The 26752-nt window shown below is 36.2% G+C and overlaps 2 protein-coding genes across 2 annotated transcripts in view; one reads left to right on the plus strand and one right to left on the minus strand.

The window, feature by feature from the left end:
• Window positions 1–2236: 2236 nt before the first annotated feature.
• On the minus strand, window positions 2237–4174 carry LOC128864196 (intraflagellar transport protein 46 homolog). The gene is made up of 2 exons (XM_054103751.1): window positions 3540–4174; window positions 2237–3471 (listed from the first exon to the last, which is right to left on the minus strand). Exons 1-2 carry the CDS (start codon window positions 3714–3716, stop codon window positions 2449–2451), a joined length of 1200 nt encoding a protein of 399 aa, XP_053959726.1. The 5' UTR covers window positions 3717–4174; the 3' UTR covers window positions 2237–2448.
• Window positions 4175–6159: 1985 nt separating this feature from the next.
• The window catches only part of LOC128863019 (uncharacterized), a 263898-nt gene continuing 243305 nt past the window's right edge, over window positions 6160–26752 (plus strand). Inside the window, exon 1 of the mRNA XM_054101903.1 lies at window positions 6160–7044. The gene's annotated coding sequence lies outside the window, so the exon portion shown is untranslated. The remainder of the gene's footprint in view (window positions 7045–26752) is intronic.

A 26752-nucleotide genomic window follows, 5' to 3' on the forward strand; every position in this document is an offset into this window, starting at 1 on the left:
AAAAAAATTGTACATGCTTAAGATTTAATCTCAAGCGTAATCGTAGTATGATTAAGATCATTCACTAATTCGTTCGAAAGAAAATAATTTCATTCATACTTCGACGTTATACATTACTACTGTCAAACCACCATATTTGTTTTATACCAAATAGCTCAATTTAATCTGAATTTGCGGTACAGTGTAGCCCGTCGGTTGTTTTCGCGCCACTATGAGCCGAACGCCCTATCACTCAGGTTGACGTTTGACAATTCCGGACTTTAAAGAACATGACGGAAAATCATTTGCTCCATTTCTAATACGCGTACCGATTCAACCGCTGAATGCCTTCATCAGCACGCCTATTGATCTCTATTGCCCAAGTATACGTGATGATTTAGAGAAAATATGCTGCAGTACATGCGGTATTTACTTCGCATCTATCACAAGAGCTGCAGAGCACAGGAGAGCAGCTCACATTGCACCAGCTAAGTAAGCGCGTATGTTCCGCAAAGCGCGACCCTCACGGATTATCACAAGACGAGCTAATGAGTTACTGTGCGCAAGCGTCAACGGCTTAGAGTGGCTAGATTAGAACGAAGTTGAAGGAGCACATGATTTTACTGAAAATCATATGGACATGTTGGTCCCAATGGTCTTGAAACCGCGCATGATTCTCCATGGACTGAATGAGAGTAGATATTCTTTTTTTAATCGCAGTAGTTACGATTTAAGTCTTCTATTGTTAAATTTTTATTACACTTATAACTCTTAGCAATATTGATTACTAGTCTTAACTAGTCGTAAATAAAAGCACGAAGCAAATTTTTTTTCTTTTTACAATAACAATCCAACGCGTTTACATAAGAAACCCACATTTTGAAAAATCTCACGTGAGATTGGGGGATGGGGGAGGGGGTTGAATAAAATCTCACGACATCTCACCAGGGGGGGAGGGAGGGTCAGAAAATTGAAAAAAACACCTCACGTAATTTATGGACGCCCCCTAATTGTCGGTTTTTTTCTCGAAAATCTGCAAATATTTCCTGAGGCCGCCATATTGTTAATTTTGAAAAATTAGCTTCGATCAGCCAAAAGATTATCTTTGAATAAAACTAATTTCTCTTGTCCGATTGATTTTAGATGAATCTCCAAGGACTTGTGATGATCAGCGCAAGGGACTTCTGGAGAAACGGGCTCCATACTAACAGCGAGAACTTTTACAATTATTAATTTTTTGTTGTTGAAATTTTGCTAAAGTCAAGTGGAAATATGATGAATTAATGCTATGTTTTTATTTTGAAAAAAAAAAAAAAAAGAAACAACTGAGTAGCAAAACAAAATTATTGAAAATCATCATTTTTTCGGGCATCTCACTACCCCTAACCTCTTAATGCGAAATAACGATAAAATAATGAATAAATCACAGATTTCTTCATATTTTACATGCTTCCGTGTATATTGATAAATTAGTCAATAATCAAGAATCGGAAACTGCAGCAACAGTGATTGGAGGCTGTGATTCAGAAGTACATACGTCTATACCATTGACCGATTCCTATTTAATATATGACTTCAAATAAATTTTTCAAATTTTATCTAAAATATATTTGCTCACATTCCCCACTTTAATCGTCATTTTCATTTAAATTTAGAACTTTCACTCAATTCACAAATTTTAATTCGTGTTTATTATTACTTTGCGATCAGCTGTTTTTCACATTGCTTTTCTTACAAGTAAAAATTTGCCCAATAAAAACTGGCAATTTCCCCTCAAAATTAAATGTCGGCTTGCTCACTCAATTTCCCCAATTTTACAAGTTTTTTGGATACAATTGTTAAAAATGAAAAAGTAAATAAATAAATAGTCAAAACTTGTCAAAATGTTGAGGTTTTGTAGTTTTTTCGCGTGCTGTATGCAATAGTATCGGCTGCCAATATAGCGCTCTCTCTTACATTTTAAACGGTTTAGAAAATGCAGAAAGTTGAATTTATCATATTGCGGTGGTGCTACTATGTTCTCACCTAACCTACCTAAAATTTTATTTTCTGCTAACAAAATTTGCCTATCTTGACATTGTCCCCCATCCCCAGTAGTCTGTCGTAGAGTCCCTGTGAAATCTATAACGGGTTGTTCCTATTTAAATCTAACGTTAGTTTACGAGTACTACCAAAAGTCTTGACGAGAGCTATGGAAAAACAAAACTTTTGTCGTATTGGCTTAATGATTTATATTCCAGATATAGTTACATTTTTTTATTTACAGTAGAGAAAGCGTGCTAAAGCTACAGTCGCGAATGATTAATAAATATTATTAGAGATTATAATCACTCAACAAATATGATAAATGCTTCTTAGGTCGAAAGTGCGTAGTAGAGTTTAGCTGTAAAAGTTGCTCTGTCTAAAGCCCACAGATATGTATCTACTCGTATGCAGTTAAGAAATTGAAAAATTTCCACTCCCCACTTATCACTCCCATGCCTGATTGGCTGCCAAATACAGTGCAAACAACGTTTGCACATTCAGTATGTAGTCAACCTGCGTTTCAGTGGGTCCCTCCACCTCAAAATGTTGACACAGCGTACGCACATAACGCGCAATATCCTTATCTTCAAGGCAACGCTTATAAGCTTGTTGCACCGCCTCGCTAGCATCGGCATAAGAACGTGGCCAATTGATCAACAAAGGCTCAATCTCCTTCCTCGGTTGTACATCGTTCACCATTTGTGTCATGTGTAACTTTTCGACCTCATTAATCCACTTGTCGATTTCTTTTGCCGATTTAGCAGTTGGAACCAATGAAGCTGATGTTGTACGCGCTTTAACGCCGCTACCAGTAAGCACCGAACGCAATTTCATATTGAGAAGACTTGGCTCCGATTGATCACCAGACGGCTCGTCGAGTAGATAAAGACCCATTTTGGCCAAAAATTCATTGATTTCCTGCTGGCGCTGTGGTTTCAGCAGCGCAGGTATAGTAACTTTAAGAAAAGCATCCACATCGCCTACTGATGGTACAAAATCCGGTATGAAAGGTTGTAGGCGGTAGGGTGTATCAATTGACTGTGGTGTATATTTGAGTATGTAAGGAAAGAGATCTTTCAGTTCTTGTTGTACTGGTAATTTTTCCCATTGCTCCGGTTTGATAGATAGCTGCACTTCAGGCGCAGAGGACTGCGCGTTGTCACCTGTCTCTTCTACTGCATCAAGTTGAGGTTGTGGTGTTAACGCTTCATCTGATTCACTTTCCGATGGCACAATGAGTCCGCCAGTGCGCGCAAGCGGTTTTGCCGACATAGGTTTGGCGGCACTGCGTATGCTGCCCGGACGTGTCTGTGGGCGTTGATTGGCTGTGCCACGACTTGCGTCGTTGTTTAGCTGTGGCGGTTGCATTTCACTTTCATCTTCATCGTCATCATCATCATCATCCTCGTCATCGTGATCAATAATGTCCTGCAATAGTCCATCATCGTCGGTGGAACTGCTTTGCAGCTGTTGTTTAATAGATACAAATCAATTATAAATCAGTTAGAAATGAATTTACTCATTCAAGAACTTACAACATTCCTTTGACGTAGTGTGGCAGCTCGGCTAGTCGATGCGGCGGTTAAGCGTTGTGAACTTGCCGTACTAATATCGCGACCGCTGCTGGTGCTTGGCATTCGATCCATATTAAAGTGATTTAGATTCTTTGTGTCGTGACCGTTGATGGTGATTTCTTCATCGTAATAATTCATTGTTATAACTGTCAAGCCAGTAACAATAGTTACCGTTTCAGAATTGCTGAGCGCAGTTTTTATGTATGCCTTATGTCCCTAGTGGCTAACAGTATTTAACAGAAGCTGTCGAGAATTAAACTTATCGAGCAGCAAGCGTTTCTTTCAATATTTTTTAATAAACGCTTTATTTTTTATTCGCAGACTCAATGTTGTCATATGACTAAATGAATTTACGTTTTTTCCTGCACTTTCTGCCTTTCATTAATTTCACTTGTTTGTGTACGCGGCATTTGCACGCGCAGTTGTCTAGGCAACACTTGTGTTTGCTTGTCACTAGTACGAGTATATGTTTGTGTTTTGATTTTGGGTAATAATTTGCGGCGGTTAACTCTTCTGTTGATGTTTAATAATATTTCTGTGGATATTCCATATTATACTGCTTAGGTTTATACTATTTGAAATTGCCACTTGTTACTAAAATCGGAAATGTGTTTGTGTTCGTTATTATTTTGTTTATATGCTTTGCTCCACATCCGTTAAGGTTGCCCTCTTTCCGGCTTCAATTCACAACTGGCAATGCTGCGAGAAGGCAGCCATAGAGCTGCCAGATGAATGAAAAATAATGACTAGGATTTTAAAAAAGTAATAAAAAAAATCGAACATTTTTGATTTAGTTTAACTGAGTAAGAACGAAATGAAGTTATGTTACGTAAAAATAATTAATAAAATATGTTCTTATAAGAAGGAACTTTGAATGTCGGTTTGCAATCGTAAGGAGAATGATGAGAACAAAAAATGGTAACAGGTTGCTCTAGTATAAATTAGTTCCCTAGAATATTCAACCTGTTTCTTTTATAAATTTAGAATAATCAAAACTGATTTCTTATGCATATTTATTAAGTTAATTGATTTTCAATAACCATCGCAATACCTCGTAAAAAAGAGTCAGGCAAATATAGGATTTTTTTCATTAAATCATGATCAAATTTGGTGGAAAAGGGATTTTCAGTTAATTTAAATATCGATATGATAATTTCCTAATTGAGTGGAATGGATATTTCTCTTCGATTTCCCTTATTATTAACTGGTGGGTGATACATATATGTATGGTAGAATGGTTCACATTTTGTGAGGTAGATTGGTACCTGTATATCTATTGAAAGATATGTTCTTCTATAATTGAATAAAGAGTTTAGATGAAGTTTCTCCAAACATAAAGAGTGAGATGAATTCATACTCTTTTCGTTTTTGAATGTGTATTTACCTATGTATATAGATTTAAAACATTAGGTTAAGCATAAGTAGATATACAAAAGCTTGTATTATTTTTAGTTCTACGTAATTACCTCCAACACTTAAAATATAAAGTATATAATTGGTCAAACATTTCAAGTATATCTGCATTTTTTTACCAAATTTCGCGAACAAACCGTTTCATCAGATTCTTCATAACGCCAAAAGAAATTGTACAGGTTAAATTGCTACGTTTTTTTGTAACAAAATATTTTATATTATATGGATATATGTAGCTCCTCCATTTGTAGTCTTCTAACGGCAGATGATTTTTATGTTTTTATTGTTATATTTAATAAAAAGTTTGGATCTGATATTTAGAAAAAAAATTTTTGTTGGTTTGTGTTCGTGGGAAATAGCAAAGTCTTGTATGAGAATACCACATTGATCCAAAAAATATTAGTTACTATAAGTGTATAAACACTTGTGCTGCGGCGTTATTCAGAACCCGTTTTGAGCCATGAATTCTTCAATCTCAAAGCATTTGGGTGCAAATTAATTGCTACGATGAAGGCCCGGTCCACTTATTGCTGTTTGTATAGGTTGAAAAAATTAAATATGTATATTAAATATTTCTAAACTAATTTCAAAAAAAAAAAAAAAAACCGGCCGCCGTAGCCGAATGGGTTGGTGCGTGATTACCATTCGGAGTTCACAGAGAGGTCGTTGGTTCGAATCTCGGTGAAAGCAAAATTAATAAAAACATTTTTCTAATAGCGGTCCCCTTCGGCAGGCAATGGCAAACCTCCGAGTGTATTTCTGCCATGAAAAAGCTGCTCATAAAAATATCTGCCGTTCGGAGTCGGCTTGAAACTGTAGGTCCCTCCATTTGTGGAACAACATCAAGACGCACACCACAAATAGGAGAAGGAGCTCGGCCAAACACCTAACAGAAGTGTACGCGCCAATTATTTATTTTTTTTTTTTTTAAACTAGTTTCAAATTAAAGCTATTAATATTTTCTTCTTGACAAAGTAGTTTATATATTTATAATTAATATTTGAAAAATAACTTGAATATGAGAATAAAAAAATTTCGTATTGCAGCTCTAAAATGAGAAGAAATAATTCAAACTCAATTCCACTAGATTGGCAACACTGCAAACAGCTTGTTTTTATCGCTATTCCAATAGCAACGAATGCACAGTGGTTTTAATGCGCGTTGTTGCTTTCGACAAGTTAGACGTCGGTGTCGGTTTGTTTCATTTACAGTGACGGTAAAACGAAGTTTGTTTTGAATTTCGAGTTATGTGGCGGAGCATATACGATAACACAATTCAATAAGTGGTCGTACAATATTTTGTACCGTAAATAATATCAATTTGCCGTTTAACGCTATCTAACGACTGTATTTCGGATTGAATAAGCTTTGTATGCCGGTAAGAAAAAAATTTTAACATCATTCGGAGCGAAGTAACGTATAACCAAGTGCGTACAATCAATCAGTCAAAAGTGAGTGTTAATTATTATGAATTGCGAATATTTGTGCATTAAAGAGTGTTCATGATTTAATAACAATTAAAAAGTGTCCATTATGTGCATGAAATAGATAAGTTACGATACAATTACAATCAACTGAGTGCCGATCATTTGCAAGTTAACGCCATAAAAGGTGTTAGTAATAAAGTACAAAAATATTCAACGAAAATTACGACAAAAACTTAAAGTCGTAAAGTTTAGTGTGATTACTACACCAAAGTCAATGGTTATAAATAAATAATTGAAATAAAAACCAAACAGTGTCGTTGTGAAGTAAAATCCTGCTTCAACTTAATTAGACGAAGTGAATTAATTGCTGTTATCTAAAACGCGCAACGACTACGACAACACGTTGATCTTAGTGATTTAGCTGCCAGCAAATATTTGTTGTTTTTGTGAAGTTGTTTTAGGGCGAGTGAACTTTTTATAACAGTCAACCCAAAGGATTACTACACTGCGACGTTGGTGTTAAGCGTTGAATAGAAAAAGAAGAAGAAGACACGCCGGCATTTTAAGTTCCATTGACAAAAGCAACCAAAGTCTGCAAAGTGCAAAGGCAGAAGCAAACACAAAAGGTGGGTAAATCAAAAGCACATCGACGTGCTTATGGAGCCAAACAGAAAAGTGTTGTTTTTTTTTGTTTTGAATGGATCTTTGAGATGGATTTACATACATATGTATGTAAAAGTATTTGTATGTTTATATGTACTGGCAAGGGTTATTATCTACAATAAGAATAGATGGGCGCAGTGAAAAGGGGGAAAGTGAATATATTAAGAAAAGCTGTAGCGATTGGTTAGCATGCAAATCCCTTGTGTTGACTAGTTTTGAGAGTTAAAGTTAATAAATGTGTGGCGGTGTGGGAAATGACCAGTAGGAGAGGGATAACAACTTAAAAGTTTTCTAACTTTTTGCTACATCCTATTATATTGTTGTTGGTGTTATCAACATTGCTGGTACTTTTACGCTGCGTTTGAATAATGTGGAATAATACAACAAAAAGGTCAAACTGTGTATGAACCCAATTTTCATTTTAATGCGACTGGGCGGTAATATATCTACATCGCATAGTTATTTGTATTGAGTGGCTTGTGTTGGAATGCTATGGCAGCTAAGTTTAAAGGGATCGATGTAAAATGAAAATTATAATGCTTGTTTATGGAAAGGTCATTTTGCAAGTGTGCGATTAGTCTCAATACGATACAGCTTCTGGAAAATATTTTCCACAAAACAGTCATTTTTAAATTGTAAAGAGCGCTTCATTCCGCCAACGAATAAGAAAAAATCGTTACTATTTTGTGTGAGGAATTATTTTAAGTACAATAAAATTCTTTTAGAAGTTGGAAGCTTAGTGAATGTAACTCATTTTACTAATTTAAATCAAGCTGTAGCAGAATAGCGTTTTGCTTCGCTTAAGGCCGGCGGGCCAATTAGATGTCCTAAATTCAGTAGTTTTCGCGAAGCGTTGTAGGATGAGAAAAAAAACAATTATCCAAATGAAGTTTTGGGGATAGTTTAATATATATTTGAACTCAAAAAAAAATTTGTACAATCTCCAACAATATATTGTAAGCCGAGTTATCAATAGATTCCCAGAGCGCCTGTATCCAACTTCTGTACAAGATACAACTTGCAATTTTCATCTGAAAACAAAAAAAAAAAAGATTATTAATTTTGATGTAATTATCTTCGATGTGAACTAAGAAACACGTAAAATTCGAATTTTTGGGGAAGGTATATTAGAAAAAAAAGTGGTTTTTCAAGGAAAAAAAAACTCTTCAATTGGGTAAAAAAGTCGCTTAAAAAAGTTTTTGGATGTTTTTTTAGTTCACATAGAAGATAATTACATCAAAATTAATAATCTTTTCTTTTTTTGTTTTCAGATGAAAATTGCACGTTGTATCTTGTACAGAAGTTGGATACAGGCGCTCTGGGAATCTATTGATAACTCGGCTTACAATATATTGTTGGAGATTGTACACATTTTTTTTTTAGTTCAAATATATATTAAACTATCCCCAAAACTTCATTTGGCTAATTGTTTTTTTTCTCATCCTACAACGCTTCGCGAAAACTACTGAATTTAGGACATCTAATTGGCCCGCCGGCCTTAATGATTTTTTGGCAATTAATGAAGTCTGAAGTCACGCGTGAAATATGTGCCTAAAAGAGATACAAAATATAAAAGTAATAAATTTAATTCTTACACATGGGATGTGTTGTTCTACTTACAATTCACTAATAACATAAGCCTGTTATATGTATTTATAGTTAGTTGAAACTATTATTTAAATGACATGCACACAAAAGACATTTTCGGTGGTAAACCCATGTAAGCCCACATGCGTTTTGCTGAATACCTTAAATTGACATTTTAGTGCTTCCACTTTCAACTTTGAGACACTCTGCAGTTTCTTCGAAAAAATTGAACTCAAAAGTTAAGTTAACTAGAAACTTTGCCTTTTTCCGGTCCTATACCCTAATATGTGGTACACAATTTTATCAAAATCAATTCCATTTACATATTTTTGTTTTTATTTTGCATGCGACTTAAACATTATGCGATGTTGGCATATACCTACATATATATATGTTTGTATGAATGAATGTATGTACAAACGTGTGAAATTTCGAAAAAATGGCTTATCTAACTTTATGACTAATGCGGAACAAAATAATTTAGTTCATAAAGGAATCTACTTTTTAATTCTTTTACCATTGGAAATAAATGTGGAACCAGTATTTCTGTATATCTTTAAGAGAGAATTATTTCAATAAAAAAAGATGTAAAAATATAATAAAAGATTTGTTAATTGTAAAATTATTGTGAAATATCAAAATATGCTAAATAATTAATTACTGCTAAATGAATTGATCTGTTGGGTCGATTATTCGCAATCCCCGTCCTTAATTTCATTTCATAAATGCTCAAAATATTCTTCCTAAGCTTAAAAAAAAATTAGTAATATAATATTAATAATTTAAACTATTTTTTATAGGGGTCCTGAAAACACTTAAAAACACAAAGATTAAATGTTAAAAACTCAAAACCAAAAATATTTTTCTCGTTTTTCTTATTTTTGGACTAAGATATTTTTAATAACAAAATAATTATTAATTAATTATTATGTCTTGTTTTTTTTTTTTACTTGCTTAAATAATTACCGCATTGGGGACGAGTGTCGGCATATAGCCGGTGAAATTAGTTCGCAGCTGCAAGGCTGGCGAAGTCTGTCGTTCTGAGCGATAAGATACGCATAGGTATAATAAAAGAGTCACGTTTTCATTCAAAGACATTAGGGGCCATTAGCGATGAAGTCTTATCTTCCTTATAATGTAAACATACGATGTGAGGCGACGGAGTCAGAACGAATTTCAGTTTTTCGGTTCAGTCTCTCAGTGCCACTGTCAGAGGAACCGGCAGGCTTTTTATGTATTTTATATTTTATCCAACGCACGATGGCTAAGCGATCTAGAGATTATACGTCAGATAGTGACAGTTCTGACGAATATTACTTTGCATCTGATAAGACGGAAGATGACGGCATGACTTCATCCGTGCAATAAGGAGTCCCCTCAGGCATTTCAACATTAGCAGTGAAAGCAGTTTGTTTATAATTATTTTTTGATTTTATGAAAATTTTTGTGTTAAATAAAGCCTTAGTTTTGTTACGTTCATTTTTTATAACGTATTTATTTTCTTTACTGCTCATTTCAATACCTCTCGTCCTCAGCGACGCTCACCCGTCGAGCGGCTCCGTCCCCAAAGTGTTAATTGTTAATATTTAATACCTTTTTTGTCTTGCCTAGAAAATTTTAGCTTTTTTCTGGGTGCCTATCAAAATCAGTTTAAATTATTTCTTTTTTAAATAAATAATGGAGTATTAGATTTTAAGCATTTGTGAAGGAAAATTTAAAGAGAAGATTAAATAAAATCCATTTGTAAACATTTTATATCAAATTTACGGAAAAGTGCATGGAATTTGTTTTCGTTTATTTCAAGTCTTAAACATAATTATAGTTTTTGCAGACCACTTAGAGCCAATATGAGGACTCAGAGCCAACTGGCCTACAGTAGATGAAGGTTTCATAGTGACACAAACTTTCAAGAAGCTATACGTCTACAGCTTATTCGTGGACTTCAAACAAGCATACGACAGCATAGGTAGAAGGCAAATTAAATTTGTCTGCAGTCTATAGGCATCCCGCTAAAGCTAGTTAAGCTTTCTATTATGGCGCTAACAAATACCACGGCGAAGGTCATTGTACAAGGAGGGTGCTCAGAGTCATTTCCCATTATATCAGTCGTTAAATGGGGAGACGCTTTAACAATACTGATATTCAACTTAGTCGCGTCTATATAAAACTAGAAAAAATAATACGAAATACTGGGTTAAAAATTAACACAGAGAAAACAAAGTTTTTGGTCCTGTCCAGTTTAAGGCATGATGACCTGCTGATCGGAGTCTATGCATTCGAGAGTGTACAAGAATTTACAAATCTGGGTATCAAAATATAAGCCAATAAGGATACCTCATTGACAATAAATGATAGAGTTTTAGCAGCAAATAAGTCTTACTTTTCTAATTTGAAGCTACTTAAGTCTAAATTATTATCTCGTAACCAAAAGTTAAGGATATACAAAATCTTGATTCGCCCTGCGCTTACCTATGGTTGCGAACTATGGACGCTGAAAACTACTGATATTAATGAGCTAATGCTATATGCAAAAAAATATATGGACTTGTAAGACTGCAAGACGGTACCTATCGAATGAGATATAATCATGAGCTGGAACTATTAGCAAAAAACGAAACTGTGATAAGATTTATAAAATCTCAGAGGATAAGATGATTAGGACAGATGTTTAGAGCGCCCAAGGAGAGAACAATTCGAAAGACAGTTGAATTACGCCCTGCTTGAGGCCGAAGAAGAGGACTACCCAGAAAGAGATGGCCCGAAGGCGTGGAAGTTGACAATGAAAAGCTAAACGTATGGCGTGGGAAGGAGATGGCCTTAGAAAGCGATAGATGGCGCAAGGTTGTGAATGAAGCAATGGTTCACCAACTACGGTGATGCTAAGAAGAAAAAGAAGAAGAAGAAGAAGAGGAGGAAGAAGAATAAGAAGTAGAAGAAGAAGTAGTATAATAAGAAGAAGAAGAAGAGGAGGAGGAGGAAGAAGAAGACGAAGTAGTAGTAGTAGACGAAAAATAATACATACTTTTGTTATTAAAAATTTCGGAAAATTGTGGTGCATGGAGCGATTAACTATCACATTCTGTAATTTATTTTGAGCTCAATGGATCTGTGACTATAACTGCCGTAGAACTTTTAAGAGGTTGTGAGTGGATTCAAATGGGATCTTAGAACTGTTATCGCTTGTTCTAATAAAAAAGCGGCGTGCTATTTCAAATAATTATCACATAACCCAGTTGAAAATTGCAGGCATGTGTGCTAGACGAATGAAATAATAAGCAATTCACTTCAGCGGAAGTGATGATATATTAACATAAAAATGATTATAGAATAATCGGTGCTAGGTTTTGTTTTAAGCCTAATGAAAATTTTACCAAAAGTATTATTATTGTTGTTGTTGTAATAAACAAAATAATAGCAAATAATAAAAAACAAAAAGCATTATTCTGAAATTCTATTAAAGTAACAGATTTGACAGCATATAAAGCTGGGTAGCATTTATGCTTAATTTTTTTGAAAGTAAAGAAACAATTATTCTATACGGGAAAATATGAAATTTAAGCAAATTCAATGAAAAAAATAAACTCTTTTAAGCTACACATATAGATAGCTTATACTAATCGATTCACGAGCACATTTACACGCACACACATACATCGCTTCTAATCCGACTTTCCTCCGAATTGTCGAAAAAGTTTGCTATTTTTCAGCGCATTAGCTCCTCAGAGCTTATCTAAAAAGTACAAACAAAAACAAAATCGTATGATAAAAACTCGAAAATATGCAGAAGCGTTAAGATAAATCAAAATAACAGATACAAAATTTGTCTATGTACATGTATTTACGCACACAACGACAGAATTTTTCAATTTTTTTTACATTTTTCCTGCAACCTCCGCACTCGACTACGCTGGCGAACATTTCAGCTGTGCGCGTCTTTATTTGTTTTGACTGGTGGAATATTGCATTTTTTTCTCTCTCTTTATTAACATCTTACTTTAGTTGTTATGAGCTTTGCGCTTTCTTGTAATTTCGAAGGATGCTTAGAATATTTTATGTCACTTCAACATATCGTATATTCATTTTTTATAGTACTGTAGCATTCTTTGCGCTACTTTCTCGCAACTTTTCCGCAATGCACACACACACACACTCATACACACACAAGCTAAGTGCTCACTACCTTTTCGGCGCTGCTGCTTGCTCACGCCATTGGAAGATTGCAGTAGCACTCAGCAGCCAACAATATTTTTCCAAGACTTTCACTTTTGTTGAACTTGAGTGTTGTGACAACCAAGGCAACATGAGTAACCAACGGCGAGAGTGGCACTCACGCAAACAATAAGCGAGGAAGAGGCACTTACGCATAGGCATGATACGCTGGCTGCCTACTTATACAAGAAGGCTGTTTAGCAGACAGGATGCCCGCTAGCACAGGATGTGGTTAGGAAGCAAGTCACCGAATGGCATTGAAATGATGTCCTGTGCATGTCTTCGCATGCTGATTTCAGCGTCAGCTGCTACTATGTAGTATATCTTTAGGTGTCTAAGCTGAAAATAAAGGCAGCTAATGTTGAAATGCTTAGTTGGAAATAATAAATAGAGCATACAAGCCAAACAAGTAAATGAGGGTACAAATAAATATAAAAGAAATGGGACAAATAAAGGAAATGAGACAAACAATTGATACCACCTGCTGGCAGACGCCTTAGAATAGGGAAAACAAAACCAAGCACCAATGAAAAATGTAGTTTAGTGCGGGCAGATAGTCAGCGATGAGTGGCAAAAATAAGAAGTTTGGCCTAAGTTTTTCCGAGCAGCAAAAACAAAAAACCCACAACAATGTCAATGTTAATAATAGCAAAATAAAAAAGGAAGAAAATGAAAGAAAAGACAAATGCAAACGCTAAAATGCCGCTAAGCAAACTGAGTCAGCTGACAGCATTTTCATGTCAATGCCTTCGGCTAATCTAAGCTGGGAAACAAATAAAAATAAAAACAATTTCTCCAAGTTGTAAATATGGTCGCAGTTATAACACAAACAAAAACAAACAAAAAACGCTATAACCATAGACACTAGAAATATGCTTTTCTTCTCTCTTCTCCCTTCTTGCTTGTTGTCTTTGTATTTCGTTTATATACAGCAGGATTGCATGAAAATGGAAGTCTACTTTTATGCGCGTCATGTATGTAGACACATGGCTGGAATGGCTGCTTTATCAGAAGCGACGCGAAACATATTCCTTCGAAATTTATTGAGTAACTAAACCTCAATATACAAAAATAATAAAAATAAAATGCTGAAGATAAACTAAACTTAACTAAGACGCATTCATTGAAAGAGCAAAAACATACATAAATAAAAGCTTAAGCACTTTTTCTGTATTTCAGGGGCGCTATCTAATGTAAGCGTAATCGTAGAAATAGACTGATAGTGTTAAGAGCATTGCGGATTAGCGCAATAAATGAAAACAATAGAGAGGATAAACTTAAAGGCTTTAGCGCGAACGAAAATTTGTGTACAAATTGGCGAGCTAGCGAGTTGAGTCGTTGATTCTTAATTCGGTGAACTATAGCGACGTTTGATGCTGACATATTTAAAAGCGACATATACCGTAGTTTTGATTATTAATTTATTTTTTATTTAATTTTGTTAATTTTTTTATAAAAATATAGGTAATACTTTGTAAAAAATTAAAAAAATCAACAAATTTTAATCAAATCTCAAACCTCTTAGGCAGTATTTTTAGAAAAATACGTGGTACATTTTGTACCCCACTGAATTTTGGTATAATGTAGTCCAAGTTCTAAGCTGGGTTGGACAATTTGCGCTGTCACTAAATTGCCCTACCGCTATTTTTTCAGTTTTCAGTTTTTCAATGTTTTAACAATCCGCTTATCGCATTAACTATTTAGTTGACTATGCCCAAATCAGGTTTTAAGTAACTCAACATTCGCATTGACTTTTAATGATGTTTTTTATTGACGGTGTTATGCATTTTTTTCCATATAATGAGAACCCGATTTTTGTTTTTACATGGGGAAAATACACAAGACTGCCTGCAAAAAAATTGTAAAAAAATCAACGCGAAAACGAAAATTTAATTGACAATAAAACTGCATACTCGAAATTTTGTTTTAATTTTGATTAAAACGTTTGATATTTTGATGAAATTTTGTTAAATTTCTCAAATTTTGCTCAAAGTTGGAAATTCTATAAAATATCTGATTTAGAAAAAAATATATTCAACAATCTCGGTATTCAAATCGATTAATCCCGAGTTCTAATAGCGGCCGCCACTCGGTAGGCAATGGCAAACCTCCGAGTGTATTTCCGTCATGAAAAAGATACTCTTAAGTAATATCTTCCGAACGGCTAAAAACTGTAGGCCCTTCCGTTTGTGGAACAACATCAAGACGCACGCCAGAAATAGAAGGAGGAGCTCGGCCAAACACCTAACAGAAGTGCACGCGCCAATTATTTATTTATTTTTTAATCCAGAAATTTTCGTAATTCAAAAAGGCCCGGTATTCGGGTACTCCAGGATTGACATCCCTTGTATGCAGTGAAACCTTTCTTGGACGGGCACTTACCGTCAGTCAACTTTTGTCCGCCCCAGAGAGATGTTTGCCCAATATGTTTGTTTTGATAGCTAAAACTTGATATAGCAAAAAATGTCCGTGCATGCGAAGTGTTCGCATGGCAGAGGTGTCCGTTGAGAGATGTTACACTGTATATGATTAGCGTATGTGTTTGACCTATTATGAGTAGACAGATTCTTCAACCCTATACTATCCTAATATCCTTTTAAATCCTGCAATCATATCAGGTTAAAAGTGCCTATGCCATTTTTCTGGTATCAAAACCATATCGATATTGATCAGCTGATGCATAAATTGCACTAATACCTTCCGTTCTTAATTGACTTAACTTGGGTATCTGACCATCGAGACGCCTCCAGAAACAACGAGATTCATGATATAACAAAATAAGCTTCTGTACAGTTCATTACGTAAACAAGAAACTTTTCTGGAAGCAGTCTGTTATCATTTTTCTCTATAAAAGCTAAAGTAGATCCTCAGTAGAAAACTACTGTGGTATTGTAAGGCCATCTGCTATTTAAAAACTGCTTGAATCACCTATAACTAATTGGTTTTTCAGTCTCAGCATCAATTGCCCATTGCCAACGCTGGTTTTGTAACAATATACTCGAAATGCCGACTGTTTACGCTCTAAAAACGCCGAATTTGGGCTGCCCATTCATCGATTGTGATACACAGCTCATGCATATACAAATTTTTCACAAGACATGCTTTCTAGAATGGTCCATAGTTCTTGAGATCAAATGGAGCTCGGAGCTATCGACAATGGATGGTTAATCGGCCGTGAATATACTGCACAGAAAGTGTTTTTTTGATCTACGATTGTGTCGCTTTTGGGTTATGAGCTGCATCCGAGTTTTTGACATCTTCCTCGCAGAAATGGAGCTCGATGACTCTACCATAGTCGACTTCCCGCTAAATCATCACATAAACCGAGTTGTGTTCATGCTGTACCTACTCTCAGCATACACTCCATCGCTAGATTTCTGGATCGAGAACTAGAAATTTGTTTGCTAATAAAAATAATTCGCTTATATTTTATTGCTACTAAAGGGTAATCAATTTAGAGGTATCGAGATATTGACTGGGCAATCTTTATTATGTGTAGAACCATTCCTGACATTTAGTTTTTAAGGTTTAATCCCTTTCAAATATTGGTTGTAACTGCGCCATAATTCCGGATGGCCGAAACATTAATTTCAAATAATTCGCTGGAATACTTCGGTCGGGATCTCGTGAGTAACTTTTGTAATGTTGCGTTCCAATGCCTCAATTGAAGCAGCCCACAAATAACAGTCCAAAAGTGTGACATCACTCGATCTTGGCGGTCATTCCACTGGTCCGAGATGAGAAATAAATTGCGTTCGCCATTCTCTGTTACGTTGGCGCCAGCCTCGTTTTTTGAAGAAATATGGGCCGATGATTCCTTCAGTCCATAGGCTGCACCAAACGGTTGTTTTCAATGGATGTAATGGTTATTCTCGAATGGCTTTTTGTTGTTATTTAGCTCAAATATGGCAATTTTGCTTATTGACGTTCAGCTAAAAATGTGCCTCGTAGCTGAACACTATAAGTTTACCTGAGCGATGGACAATTGTACGATTTGTAAACGTTTTTGCGGCGTACGTGTTTCCATGATGAAATGCCAATGAATACTGAAAAGAACTTAGTTTGACTCTATTGAAAAAAGTACCTCCAATCTGATCACACTTTACTATTTAGTATGCTATCTATCTATAACGCCAAGTTATAGTCGAGCTCAATTTTCGTAATGCTGACTTTGAAGCAATGTTCACTGCTTTAGTGGAGCCCCAGCCCGACGCTATTCTTATATGTTGGCTTCCATGATAGAAGACTGGGTATCGATTTTAATAACTAGTGCAGAAGCTGTAGGCCTGGAAGTGAAACGGTGTATTTGCCGACTTTTTGCTTTCGCGTTTAGCTTTAATTAGGTTACAGAATACTATGGAAGTATTATATATGAGTACAAATCTCTGTTGGACCTAACTAACTGTAATCTCTACAGCTTACTTAAATTTCATATCAAAATGGCAGTTACTTAATGAGCAAATAAGCGCCCAATTCGTTCCGTCATTACAATACATCCGCACAAACTTCTACAGTCGAAACTAGAAGCGCAATGGCATTTTAACACCGCATTAAAAAATTCGCTGAACAGCCTAAAATGTGCACCCACATTATATTACATGTTTTTATTGCATTACAATCGTGATACTCGCTGAGGCTTGTTGAACACGCCCCCCGTTGCGTATACGCAACTAAATATACTTGTATTGCATTTACCTAATCAAGTTCAAACTCAAACTGCAGAAAGTTTGCTTCATTTTTCCTGTGCGACAAGTGTCTACAATTTCAAGAATAGCAAGTTTCGTGTAAGCACAAAATGCTCTGAATGAAGCGGCAAAATATAAGTAAATGATACGTTTGTATGCATGTACGAGTACTTATTTTCTTTCTTGTAGGCCACTGCTTAGCTTATATTTTTACTTATGCGCCAGCGAACACCTTGAAAAATGTTGAACGAATTATAGCTGCGTACGAAAAAACAAAAACAAAAAAAATGGCAAAATAGCGCAAGTATATGAAATTAAACAACAACAATTGCAAAGAGTGCAAAAGTATATATAAAAAAAAAACAGTTAAATGAAAGCTGAATAAAGTAAACCAAACAAGCGCGACAATAATATGTAATTCAAGGCATATTTGTATACAATTGCAAATGTGTATGTGTGCACATATTTGTATTTGCATGGTTGTTTATACTTGACTAATCACACATTTGCACAGGTGCGTTAAACAGAAAAATATTTGTTTATTCTATTTAATAATTTTTTCTTTTAATTTAAGAGAAAATAAACTGAAGAAGAATACAAATTTTGAAGCCTGAAAAATAGGTGTTTTTTTCTTGATATTGTACGGTAACTTACATGAATTGAAATTTGGCCAAAACTTTCCCTTTCCCGGCGAAAAGGAAAAAATACTCGTCAATTTTGGCGCTAGACAGTTAAAATGCTTCACAAAATTATTCCGTTATTTTTTACATTGAGCTGCTGAGCACAAAATATATGTAAAATGTAAGAATCACATAGTGTCTGATGCCGATTTACCATAAGAATATGCAAAAGTGGGAGTCTTAACCCTCTTTAAGTAAAAAAAATGAGAAGTAAATTTTCCAATCGCCGATACCCGTATACTAGAGGAGGACAAGCCTCTTCCATCGTACACGGTACTGGGCTGTGGTTTTTGCACCGTTCCATGTGATGTCGACATCTGCTAGCTCGAGCAACATCGACCTTCTTCAAGTATTCTGTGGCCGACCGCGACCTCTGCTTCCTTGCAGATTCCAGCCCAGTGCCATTCTCGAGATGCATTTGGTGGTTTTCTAAGCGTGCGACTTATACATCACAACTCTCTGTATTTGATTTGTCATATGCTGAGCTGCTCATTCGTAGAGCTCCACAACATGCGCTACTGATGGTGTTTGGCCAGAATATTCTACAGACGATGCGGAGGCATTTGTGGACGAAAGAGTCTGTTGATCAGAATCTATTGCTTTGTTATTAAAGTTTAATTTTGCCGTCCAATGCTATTAATATTTTATGGAAATACTTGCGCTAATACCTCAAAACCTGAAGCTATCGACAGAAGACAAGCACTTTGGTGAGTGTTTACAAGGTTTAGCACCTTGGAGATGTCTTGTTACAGATTTTGGATAGCGATTACCGCTCTGAAAAGTATATATCTTTATATTACTTATATATGAGTATAATATATATATATATATTATTGGCGCGTACACCCTTTTTGGGTGTTTGGCCGAGCTCCTCCTCCTATTTGTGGTGTGCGTCTTGATGTTGTTCCCCAAATGGAGAGACCTACAGTTTCAAGCTGACTACGAACGGCGGATATTTTTATGAGGAGCTTTTCCATGGCAGAAATATGAGTATAATACGTAGCGTTTAATCAGCTACCCAACAAAGCTTGTAGTTCTAAGATTCTCGAAGTTAACTTCTAGAGCTCTCTGAGCTTCATTCAGAGAGAAGGAGCCTTGAACCTCTTTTATTCCTCTTTTTCTCTTTCACTTGCATCAGGAGCAACAAATTGAGATTTTTCTTATTTTCTTGTTAACAGTTCTGCTGCATAAGCCTTGAAGTTTCTAGACCATGCATACTTTCTTGGGGTGCCACACTTTTTAAAGCTGTCAGTCCTTTCTATTGCCTTCAATACTCTGGAAGCCATCACAACGTTATCTTATTCTCAATTTCTAATTCTTCTTCTTCTTAATTGGCGCTATAACCGCTTACGCGATTTTGGCCGAGTTTAACAAAGCGCGCCAGTCGTTTCTTTCTCGTGCTAACCGGCGCCAGTTGGACACACCAAGTGAAGCCAAGTCCTTCTCCACCTGATCTTTCCAACGCAGAGGAGGCCGCCCCCTTCCTCTGCTACCACCAGCTGGTACCGCATCGAATACTTTCAAAGCCGGAGCGTTTGTATCCATTCGGACGACATGACCCAGCCAACGTAGCCGCTGGATCTTTATTCGCTGCGCTATGTCTATGTCGTCGTAAAGCTCATACAGCTCATCGTTCCATCGTCTGCGATATTCGCCGTTGCCAACGTGCAAAGGTCCAAAAATCTTACGCAGAATCTTTCTCTCGAACACTCCAAGCGTCGCTTCATCGGATGTTGTCATCGTCCAAGCTTCTGCGCCATACGTTAGGACGGGCATGATGAGAGTCTTGTAGAGTGTTAGTTTTGTTCGTCGAGAGAGGACTTTACTGCTCAGTTGCCTACTTAGTCCAAAGTAGCACTTGTTGGCAAGAGAGATTCTACGTTGGATTTCAAGGCTGACATTGTTATCGGTGTTAATGCTGGTTCCTAAATAGACGAAGTCTTTTACAACCTCGAAATTATAACTGTCTACAGTGACGTGGGTGCCGATACGCGAGTGCGCCGACTGTTTGTTTGAAGACAGGAGGTACTTCGTTTTGTCCTCGTTCACCACCAGACCCATTCGCTTTGCCTCTTTATCCAGTTTGGAGAAGGCAGAACTAACAGCGCGGTTGTTAAGGCCGATGATGTCAATATCATCGGCATACGCCAGCAATTGTACGCTCTTATAAAAAATTGTGCCTGAGCGATTAAGTTCTGCGGCTCGCACGATGCTCTCCAACATCAGGTTAAAGAAGTCACACGACAGGGAGTCACCCTGTCTGAAACCTCGTTTGGTATCAAACGGCTCGGAGAGGTCCTTTCCAATTCTGACAGCGCTGTTGGTGTTGAGCAACGTCATCTTACATAGCCGTATTAGTTTTGCGGGGATACCAAATTCAGACATCGCGACATACAGGTAACTCCTTTCCGTACTGTCGAATGCAGCTTTGAAGTCGACGAAAAGATGGTGTGTGTCGATTCTCCTTTCATGGGTCTTTTCCAAGATTTGGCGTATTGAGAATATTTGGTCGATGGTAGACTTTCCAGGTCTGAAGCCACACTGATAAGGTCCAATCAGTTGGTTGACGGTGGGCTTCAGCCTTTCACACAATACGCTCGCTAGAACCTTATAGGCGATATTTAGAAGACTAATCCCGCGGTAATTGGCACAAATTGCAGGATCGCCCTTCTTATGGATTGGGCAGAGCACACTTAAATTCCAATCGGCAGGCATGCTTTCATCCGACCATATTTTGCATAGGAGCTGATGCATGCACCTTACCAGCTCCTCACCGCCATGTTTGAATAGCTCAGCCGGCAGTCCGTCGGCGCCCGCGGCTTTGTTGCTCTTTAGCCGCGTTATCGCTATTCTCACCTCGTCATGATCGGGTAGCGGAACGACAATTTCTAATTAAGTCAGAAAAATTTAAAGTCGACCATAAGCTTGCATGTCGTTCTATGGCAATCGAAGCCTCTTAAAGCAACCTGTTTATCCGACATGATATGTATTCCCATCCTTTAGTGTTTCTACGAAGATTTTTGCAGACACTGATTACGATAGCGGGAATCCTCGCCTAGTATATGATCGTGTAAGTTTGCATTAAGAGGAAGACTTTTCCGAAATCTTGATACGAATAATTCGGCTTCAGCACTTCCATCTTCCAAATTGGATTTGTCAGTAAACCAGACTTGGTAACCTTCACACGGAGATGATATCTCTGTGAATGGGATAAAAAATGGAATCTGAATCGGTTCTCAGAAAGATCTCGTCTCTAGTTGTTATATTCTATTTTCATCTATTGGTTAGTTGAGTGAGAAAAATTGCCGTACATTGAGTGAATACAATTCTCTCTCAAAACTTTCTGCATATTTTGACAGACATGACATCGGAACCCAAAATGTGTAGCCTTGCTCTAGCAAAGGTAGGGACACTCTACGAAAAAATGCTCAGTGCTATCTGCCTCCTCTAAGCAAGACGAGCAAATCGGGTCCGCAATGATTCCAATTGTGGTCATATGCTGACCTTATAAGTTGGGTCCTGTAATAATACCGACCATCAACCGCACGTCTTTCCTATCAATACCAAGTTCTAGAAGAAAGTTTGACAGTTTTCTGTTCGAGCTTGTCCCATAACACCTTGCATATAAGTACAAGCCTATTCTTGCAACAGAATTCAACTTCTTCTTACATATTTAAATAATCTTTGAGGTTTGCTTTGCACTTTCCAGGGCCTTCAGTCCAGCCTGACTGTCACCGAGCAGTCGTTACAAATCGTCTAAATTTCTTTCTAAAACTCTTGTTTTGTGCGTCATATTTGTGACGCGAGTAGCCCAGATTACGGTGTTCGGAATCATCTATCTCACTCGAATGTGATATAAAATTGGAACCAAGTGGAATCTGAATCGGTTCTAAGCAAAATCTCGTCGTTATCGATGATACCTACTCAATTTTGATGTGAGAGAGAAATATTGTCGTACATTGTATAATTCTCTCTAAATACTCTCTGCATATTTGGAAAAATTTCTTTTGAGGGGTTTTCATGTATTGATGTATATTATTTTTTATTTGTATTAACTTACATTTTTTCTTTTCCTTTAGTATATTTTTTGCTTCAATTTTTTTTATTAATTGAAATTTTTTTATAATTTTTTTTTTTCAAAATTTTTAAAAATATTAAAATTTTTTTTTTTGTTTTTATAATTTTTTTGTGTCAAAACTAAAATTGAGCCAATAGTATTGTGATCGCTACAATATTCAAATAATCCGAAACTCAATTCAACATCAAAACCCATCGCCTAGATGCCAATAGACGCCAAGACGCCCACAGAATGGTGCAAGATCCATTTAGAAGTTATCAGAGAGCGCGAGATTTAAAAAAAATTGTAAATAAATAAAAATTGTTTTAACTGGAGGTGAAATCCGCTCAAGAAATGGGTCTGTCAATTGGTCGTCAAATTCCTCTGATTTTACGCCTTCAATTCGGCCAACGCTGATAAGTCAGTTACGATTTATGACTTGGACGCCAGTGTTACTAATGAGATAATACCCGGATATGTTGAAAAGTGTGGTAGAAAAAAAATTTAAACCAACCAGATGATTCTCAATAAGATGTAGTACAGGTAGCCATATGACCAAAATTACGTACAAGCAATAAATACCACACAATTCAGCTTGTAAAATCTTTTAATTATATTTTTATGTTTTATTCAAAAACAACTTCTATACCTCTATGCAAAAAATCAAGCACCCACTACCCACATATTTACCCACTGTCGTATAATTAAACCTATAGTGCTGTCAGCACGTGCCACAAATAGCCGCACAAATGCATGTAATCACTTCTAGCTGGAATAGGCACCACGCCGCCATGAGTGGCAAACTTTGGGGCCTTTAGTAGTGTACTTGACAGCGCTTAAAATTGCAAAAAGTTAAGAATCTGCTTATGTGCTTTGTATGTGAGTGTTTATGTTTTTGAGGTATTCAAGTGTAGCTGCAATTGAAATTACAATGCAAACAACAAGGACTCCAATGTGTGTCACTTGTGGGCAAAAACAAAAAAAAAACAAAAATACAAAAATACTTGACAAAATTTAGTTGTGTGTGCTACGCACCCCAGCTTTCGTTCGGTTGGCCCCAAATGCAAATTGCGTGCACACACTGATGCATATAGTGCATTGCATACATGCACACTGCTTTGTAGGCGCTCTCACCAGCATTGGTTAACATGGCAACTCTCCACACGACATAAAAAAATTATAATTTTTGCGATTGTTATGCCGGAAGCGGAAACTAAAGTGCACGCATAGAGTCTCTAACACACACACACACACACATATGCTTCTGTGCATCGTAATTGCATGGCTCACATACCTACAAACCCACTCATATGCGCTGGGCGTGTGAAATATGCATGTTTTGCTGTAGCAGCAAGCGGCCAATGGGCGTACTTGTTGAAAATGCAAATCTATGGCCTAAAGTAGGTGAAGAGGCTGGAGTAGTGAGTGAGTGAGTGAATGAGTTGTGCGCGTTAACGCGTAAATAGTTAGTGTTATTTTTCATCGTTGGTAAAACGGGTGGTGCACAGTGAAAATTAAAAACTTTCCAACTAATATTGTATTATTTTAGAAAAAGAAGTAATTTACCTACTTTTGCGTAATGCGAGCATTGAATGAATTATTTCATAACTAACTAGAAGCACGTAAATGTTTACATGCGCTAGCTTCTGTTAGTTCAGATATAATATAATTGCATTATTATTTTATTTCTTTTAATTGACTGTAGTTGTGTTTCTCGCACATTTGACGTCTAGAACACAATTTTCGAATTATTTACTAAAGGGGTTTCCAATGCCAGGTGTTACTTTTGAATAGCTCGCTATTTCGGTAGCTGTCACTTTTGAAGCTGTCATGTTTTGATATTTGACAAGTAGAAACTACGCCATTAATAAAAATGGAACGATACACGCTTCAACAATGTATTGAAATTATTAAAATTCATTATAAAAATGGTGAAAATTTGGCAGAGACGGTTCGTAAAACTCGAATATTTTTGGGTGTTCGTGAAGCACCTTGTCGGACCACAATACAGAAATTGGTGAACAAATTCGAGCTGTTGGGACACGTTAGTGATGTGAAGAATAAAACCCGTGCACGTCGCTCAAGAACAGCCGAAAATATTGCTGTTGTAGCCGAAAGTGTTGAAGAAACCCCAGGTTTGTCCATTCCTCGTCGTTGTTTGGAATTAGGCATTCCACAAACGTCATTACACCGTATTTTGCATAAAGATTTGGGTCTTAAGGCTTAGTCCAGTTAACACAAGAACTCAAGCCGGCGGATCATCAACAACGAGGAGTCTTTGCTGATTGGGTCGTTGAAATGCATAAAAATGATCCGGAATTCCATCGAAAAATCTTCTTGAGTGATGAGGCCCATTTCCATCTCTGTGGCTTCGTCAACAAGCAAAATGGTCGGATCTGGGGTAAGAAAATCCAAGAGCTATTGTTGAAAAGCCTCTCTATCCTCCACGTGTGGCTGTTTGGTGCGGTTTATGGTCTGGCGGAGTCATTGGACCTTATGTTTTCGGAAATAAAGCTGGAGCAACAGGATTGAGCTATCGAGAGATGATTAACGATTTTTGATGCCCGGAATTGAATGGTATTGATTTGGACAACGTTTATTTTCAACAAGACGGCGCTACTTGCCTCACAAGTAACGAAACCATGGATCTTTTACGGGAATAACATCTCTTATTGGGAAACCCTTTACTAATAAAAATTTATTTACATAATTAGCCATACTTGACGTTCAATGCTACGGTACACATTTCTTGTTGCTGAATCGCTTGAGTTTGCTTTTTGTACCTGAAGCTTGCCCTGCTTCTTCTAGCGTCGCTCAATATTATTTATTTAATTATTTCTGAAGGCTTGTATTATAATAAAGTTATCATAGCATCAAAGCACTTGAAGCAGGCCTTTCAGCTTCTTAATAATAATAATTATTATAATTGGCGCTTACACCCTTTGCTTGGTGCTTGGCCAAACTCCTCCTCCTTTTGGTTTTGATGCTTTTTTACAAATAGAGGGACCTACAGTTTTATGCCGCTTCCGAATAACAGATGTGTTTTTTATTTAATGATGAACTTTCCTGTCGAGAGGCAAACTCTATTAGAAAAAACGTTTTCCTTTATTTGGTGTTTCTATTCGTCAATCATATTTGACGGTTGTGAACCAGACCGGTGCAGTATCTAAACAGACAAGCAATGGAGCGCGTAAACGCCAAAATAAAGATTTCCATCACTCAAAATGAAATGAAATACTATTAAAAAAAAAATAAAAAAAATTTATGATTAATTTTGCGCCACCTTGTATTATCCCGTACAACAGTTGCCTAAGTGATTTTTTTTTTTTGACATTTCTGCTTAGTATACTCTTTTGCAAATTACCATGTAAAGACTTGCAATAGAAAATTCTTTGCATGAAAATCAAAAATTTAAATTTATATTCCAAATCAATCTGCAGTAAGTAATTTATTCGCATGTTTTCAAAAGAGATGGTTTGCAATATTGTAATTTCTGCGCCAGTACATTGTAGAAAAAGATCGAAATACGTGTACATTAGATTTTTTATGGTATTTGCACTTCGATCTCACGGTCTTTTGCGCCCATGTGTACATACTTGACATACCCGACAAGTATAAATTAATAAAAAACAAAATTATTTTTCCAAATCTTATATTAAAATTCTTAAAAATAACTTATAGCTCTGTCTGTGTTTCAGGGAGATTTTGCCGAAAATGTTTAGCAAATTCAACTTTTAACAACTTAAATTTCATCATTTCTTCATTTATTTTAAAAAGTTTGCATATGCCTTCCTTCGCTTCACAAGATCTTAAAACCACTTTGCGAAGTTTTTCTGAGGTGGAGTGCTAGAGGCTACTGCGGAAGGCAGAGTATTTGAATATAACTCGAAAAGTTGTGGGGTTCCTATAAGGAAATTTGTAGGGATTACTTATCAGTTTTTAGAAAAAAAATAAGGAACAAATAGGGCAAAAATCTGATGGATGCTTTTCAAATATAACAATAATACCAAATTTTTCCCAAATATTTTGGGAAATAAAAATACACGAAATAAAAAAAAAAAATTGTCAAAACTTAAAATTTCCAGAACATAGTCTTGACTATTAGAAAAAATAAGACAAAAATCGCAGAGGAGTAATTTGCAAATATGACAAAAAAAAGGTCTCCCAAAAGTTTTGTTCATAAATATATAATTTTTTCTCCAAAAAAAATGTAAAAAAGAATTAAAAAATTAAATCAGAAAAAAGAACCGAAGATATTTTTACTTTGATTTAAATTATAAATATTTGTTAAAATTGTTTATCAATTTATATCTTTTTATATTGAAGCTTACAAATAAACCAATTCTTAGAGAAATTCAAGATTATGCCTAAAACGTTTGGATCACTTGACATTGAATCGCTCCTATGAGGCATTTGCACTTTCAGTTTGGTAGTCAGTAGCATAAATGAAGTT

Source organism: Anastrepha ludens, chromosome 5 (assembly GCF_028408465.1).
Source record: "Anastrepha ludens isolate Willacy chromosome 5, idAnaLude1.1, whole genome shotgun sequence".
NCBI classification, from domain to species: domain Eukaryota; kingdom Metazoa; phylum Arthropoda; class Insecta; order Diptera; family Tephritidae; genus Anastrepha; species Anastrepha ludens.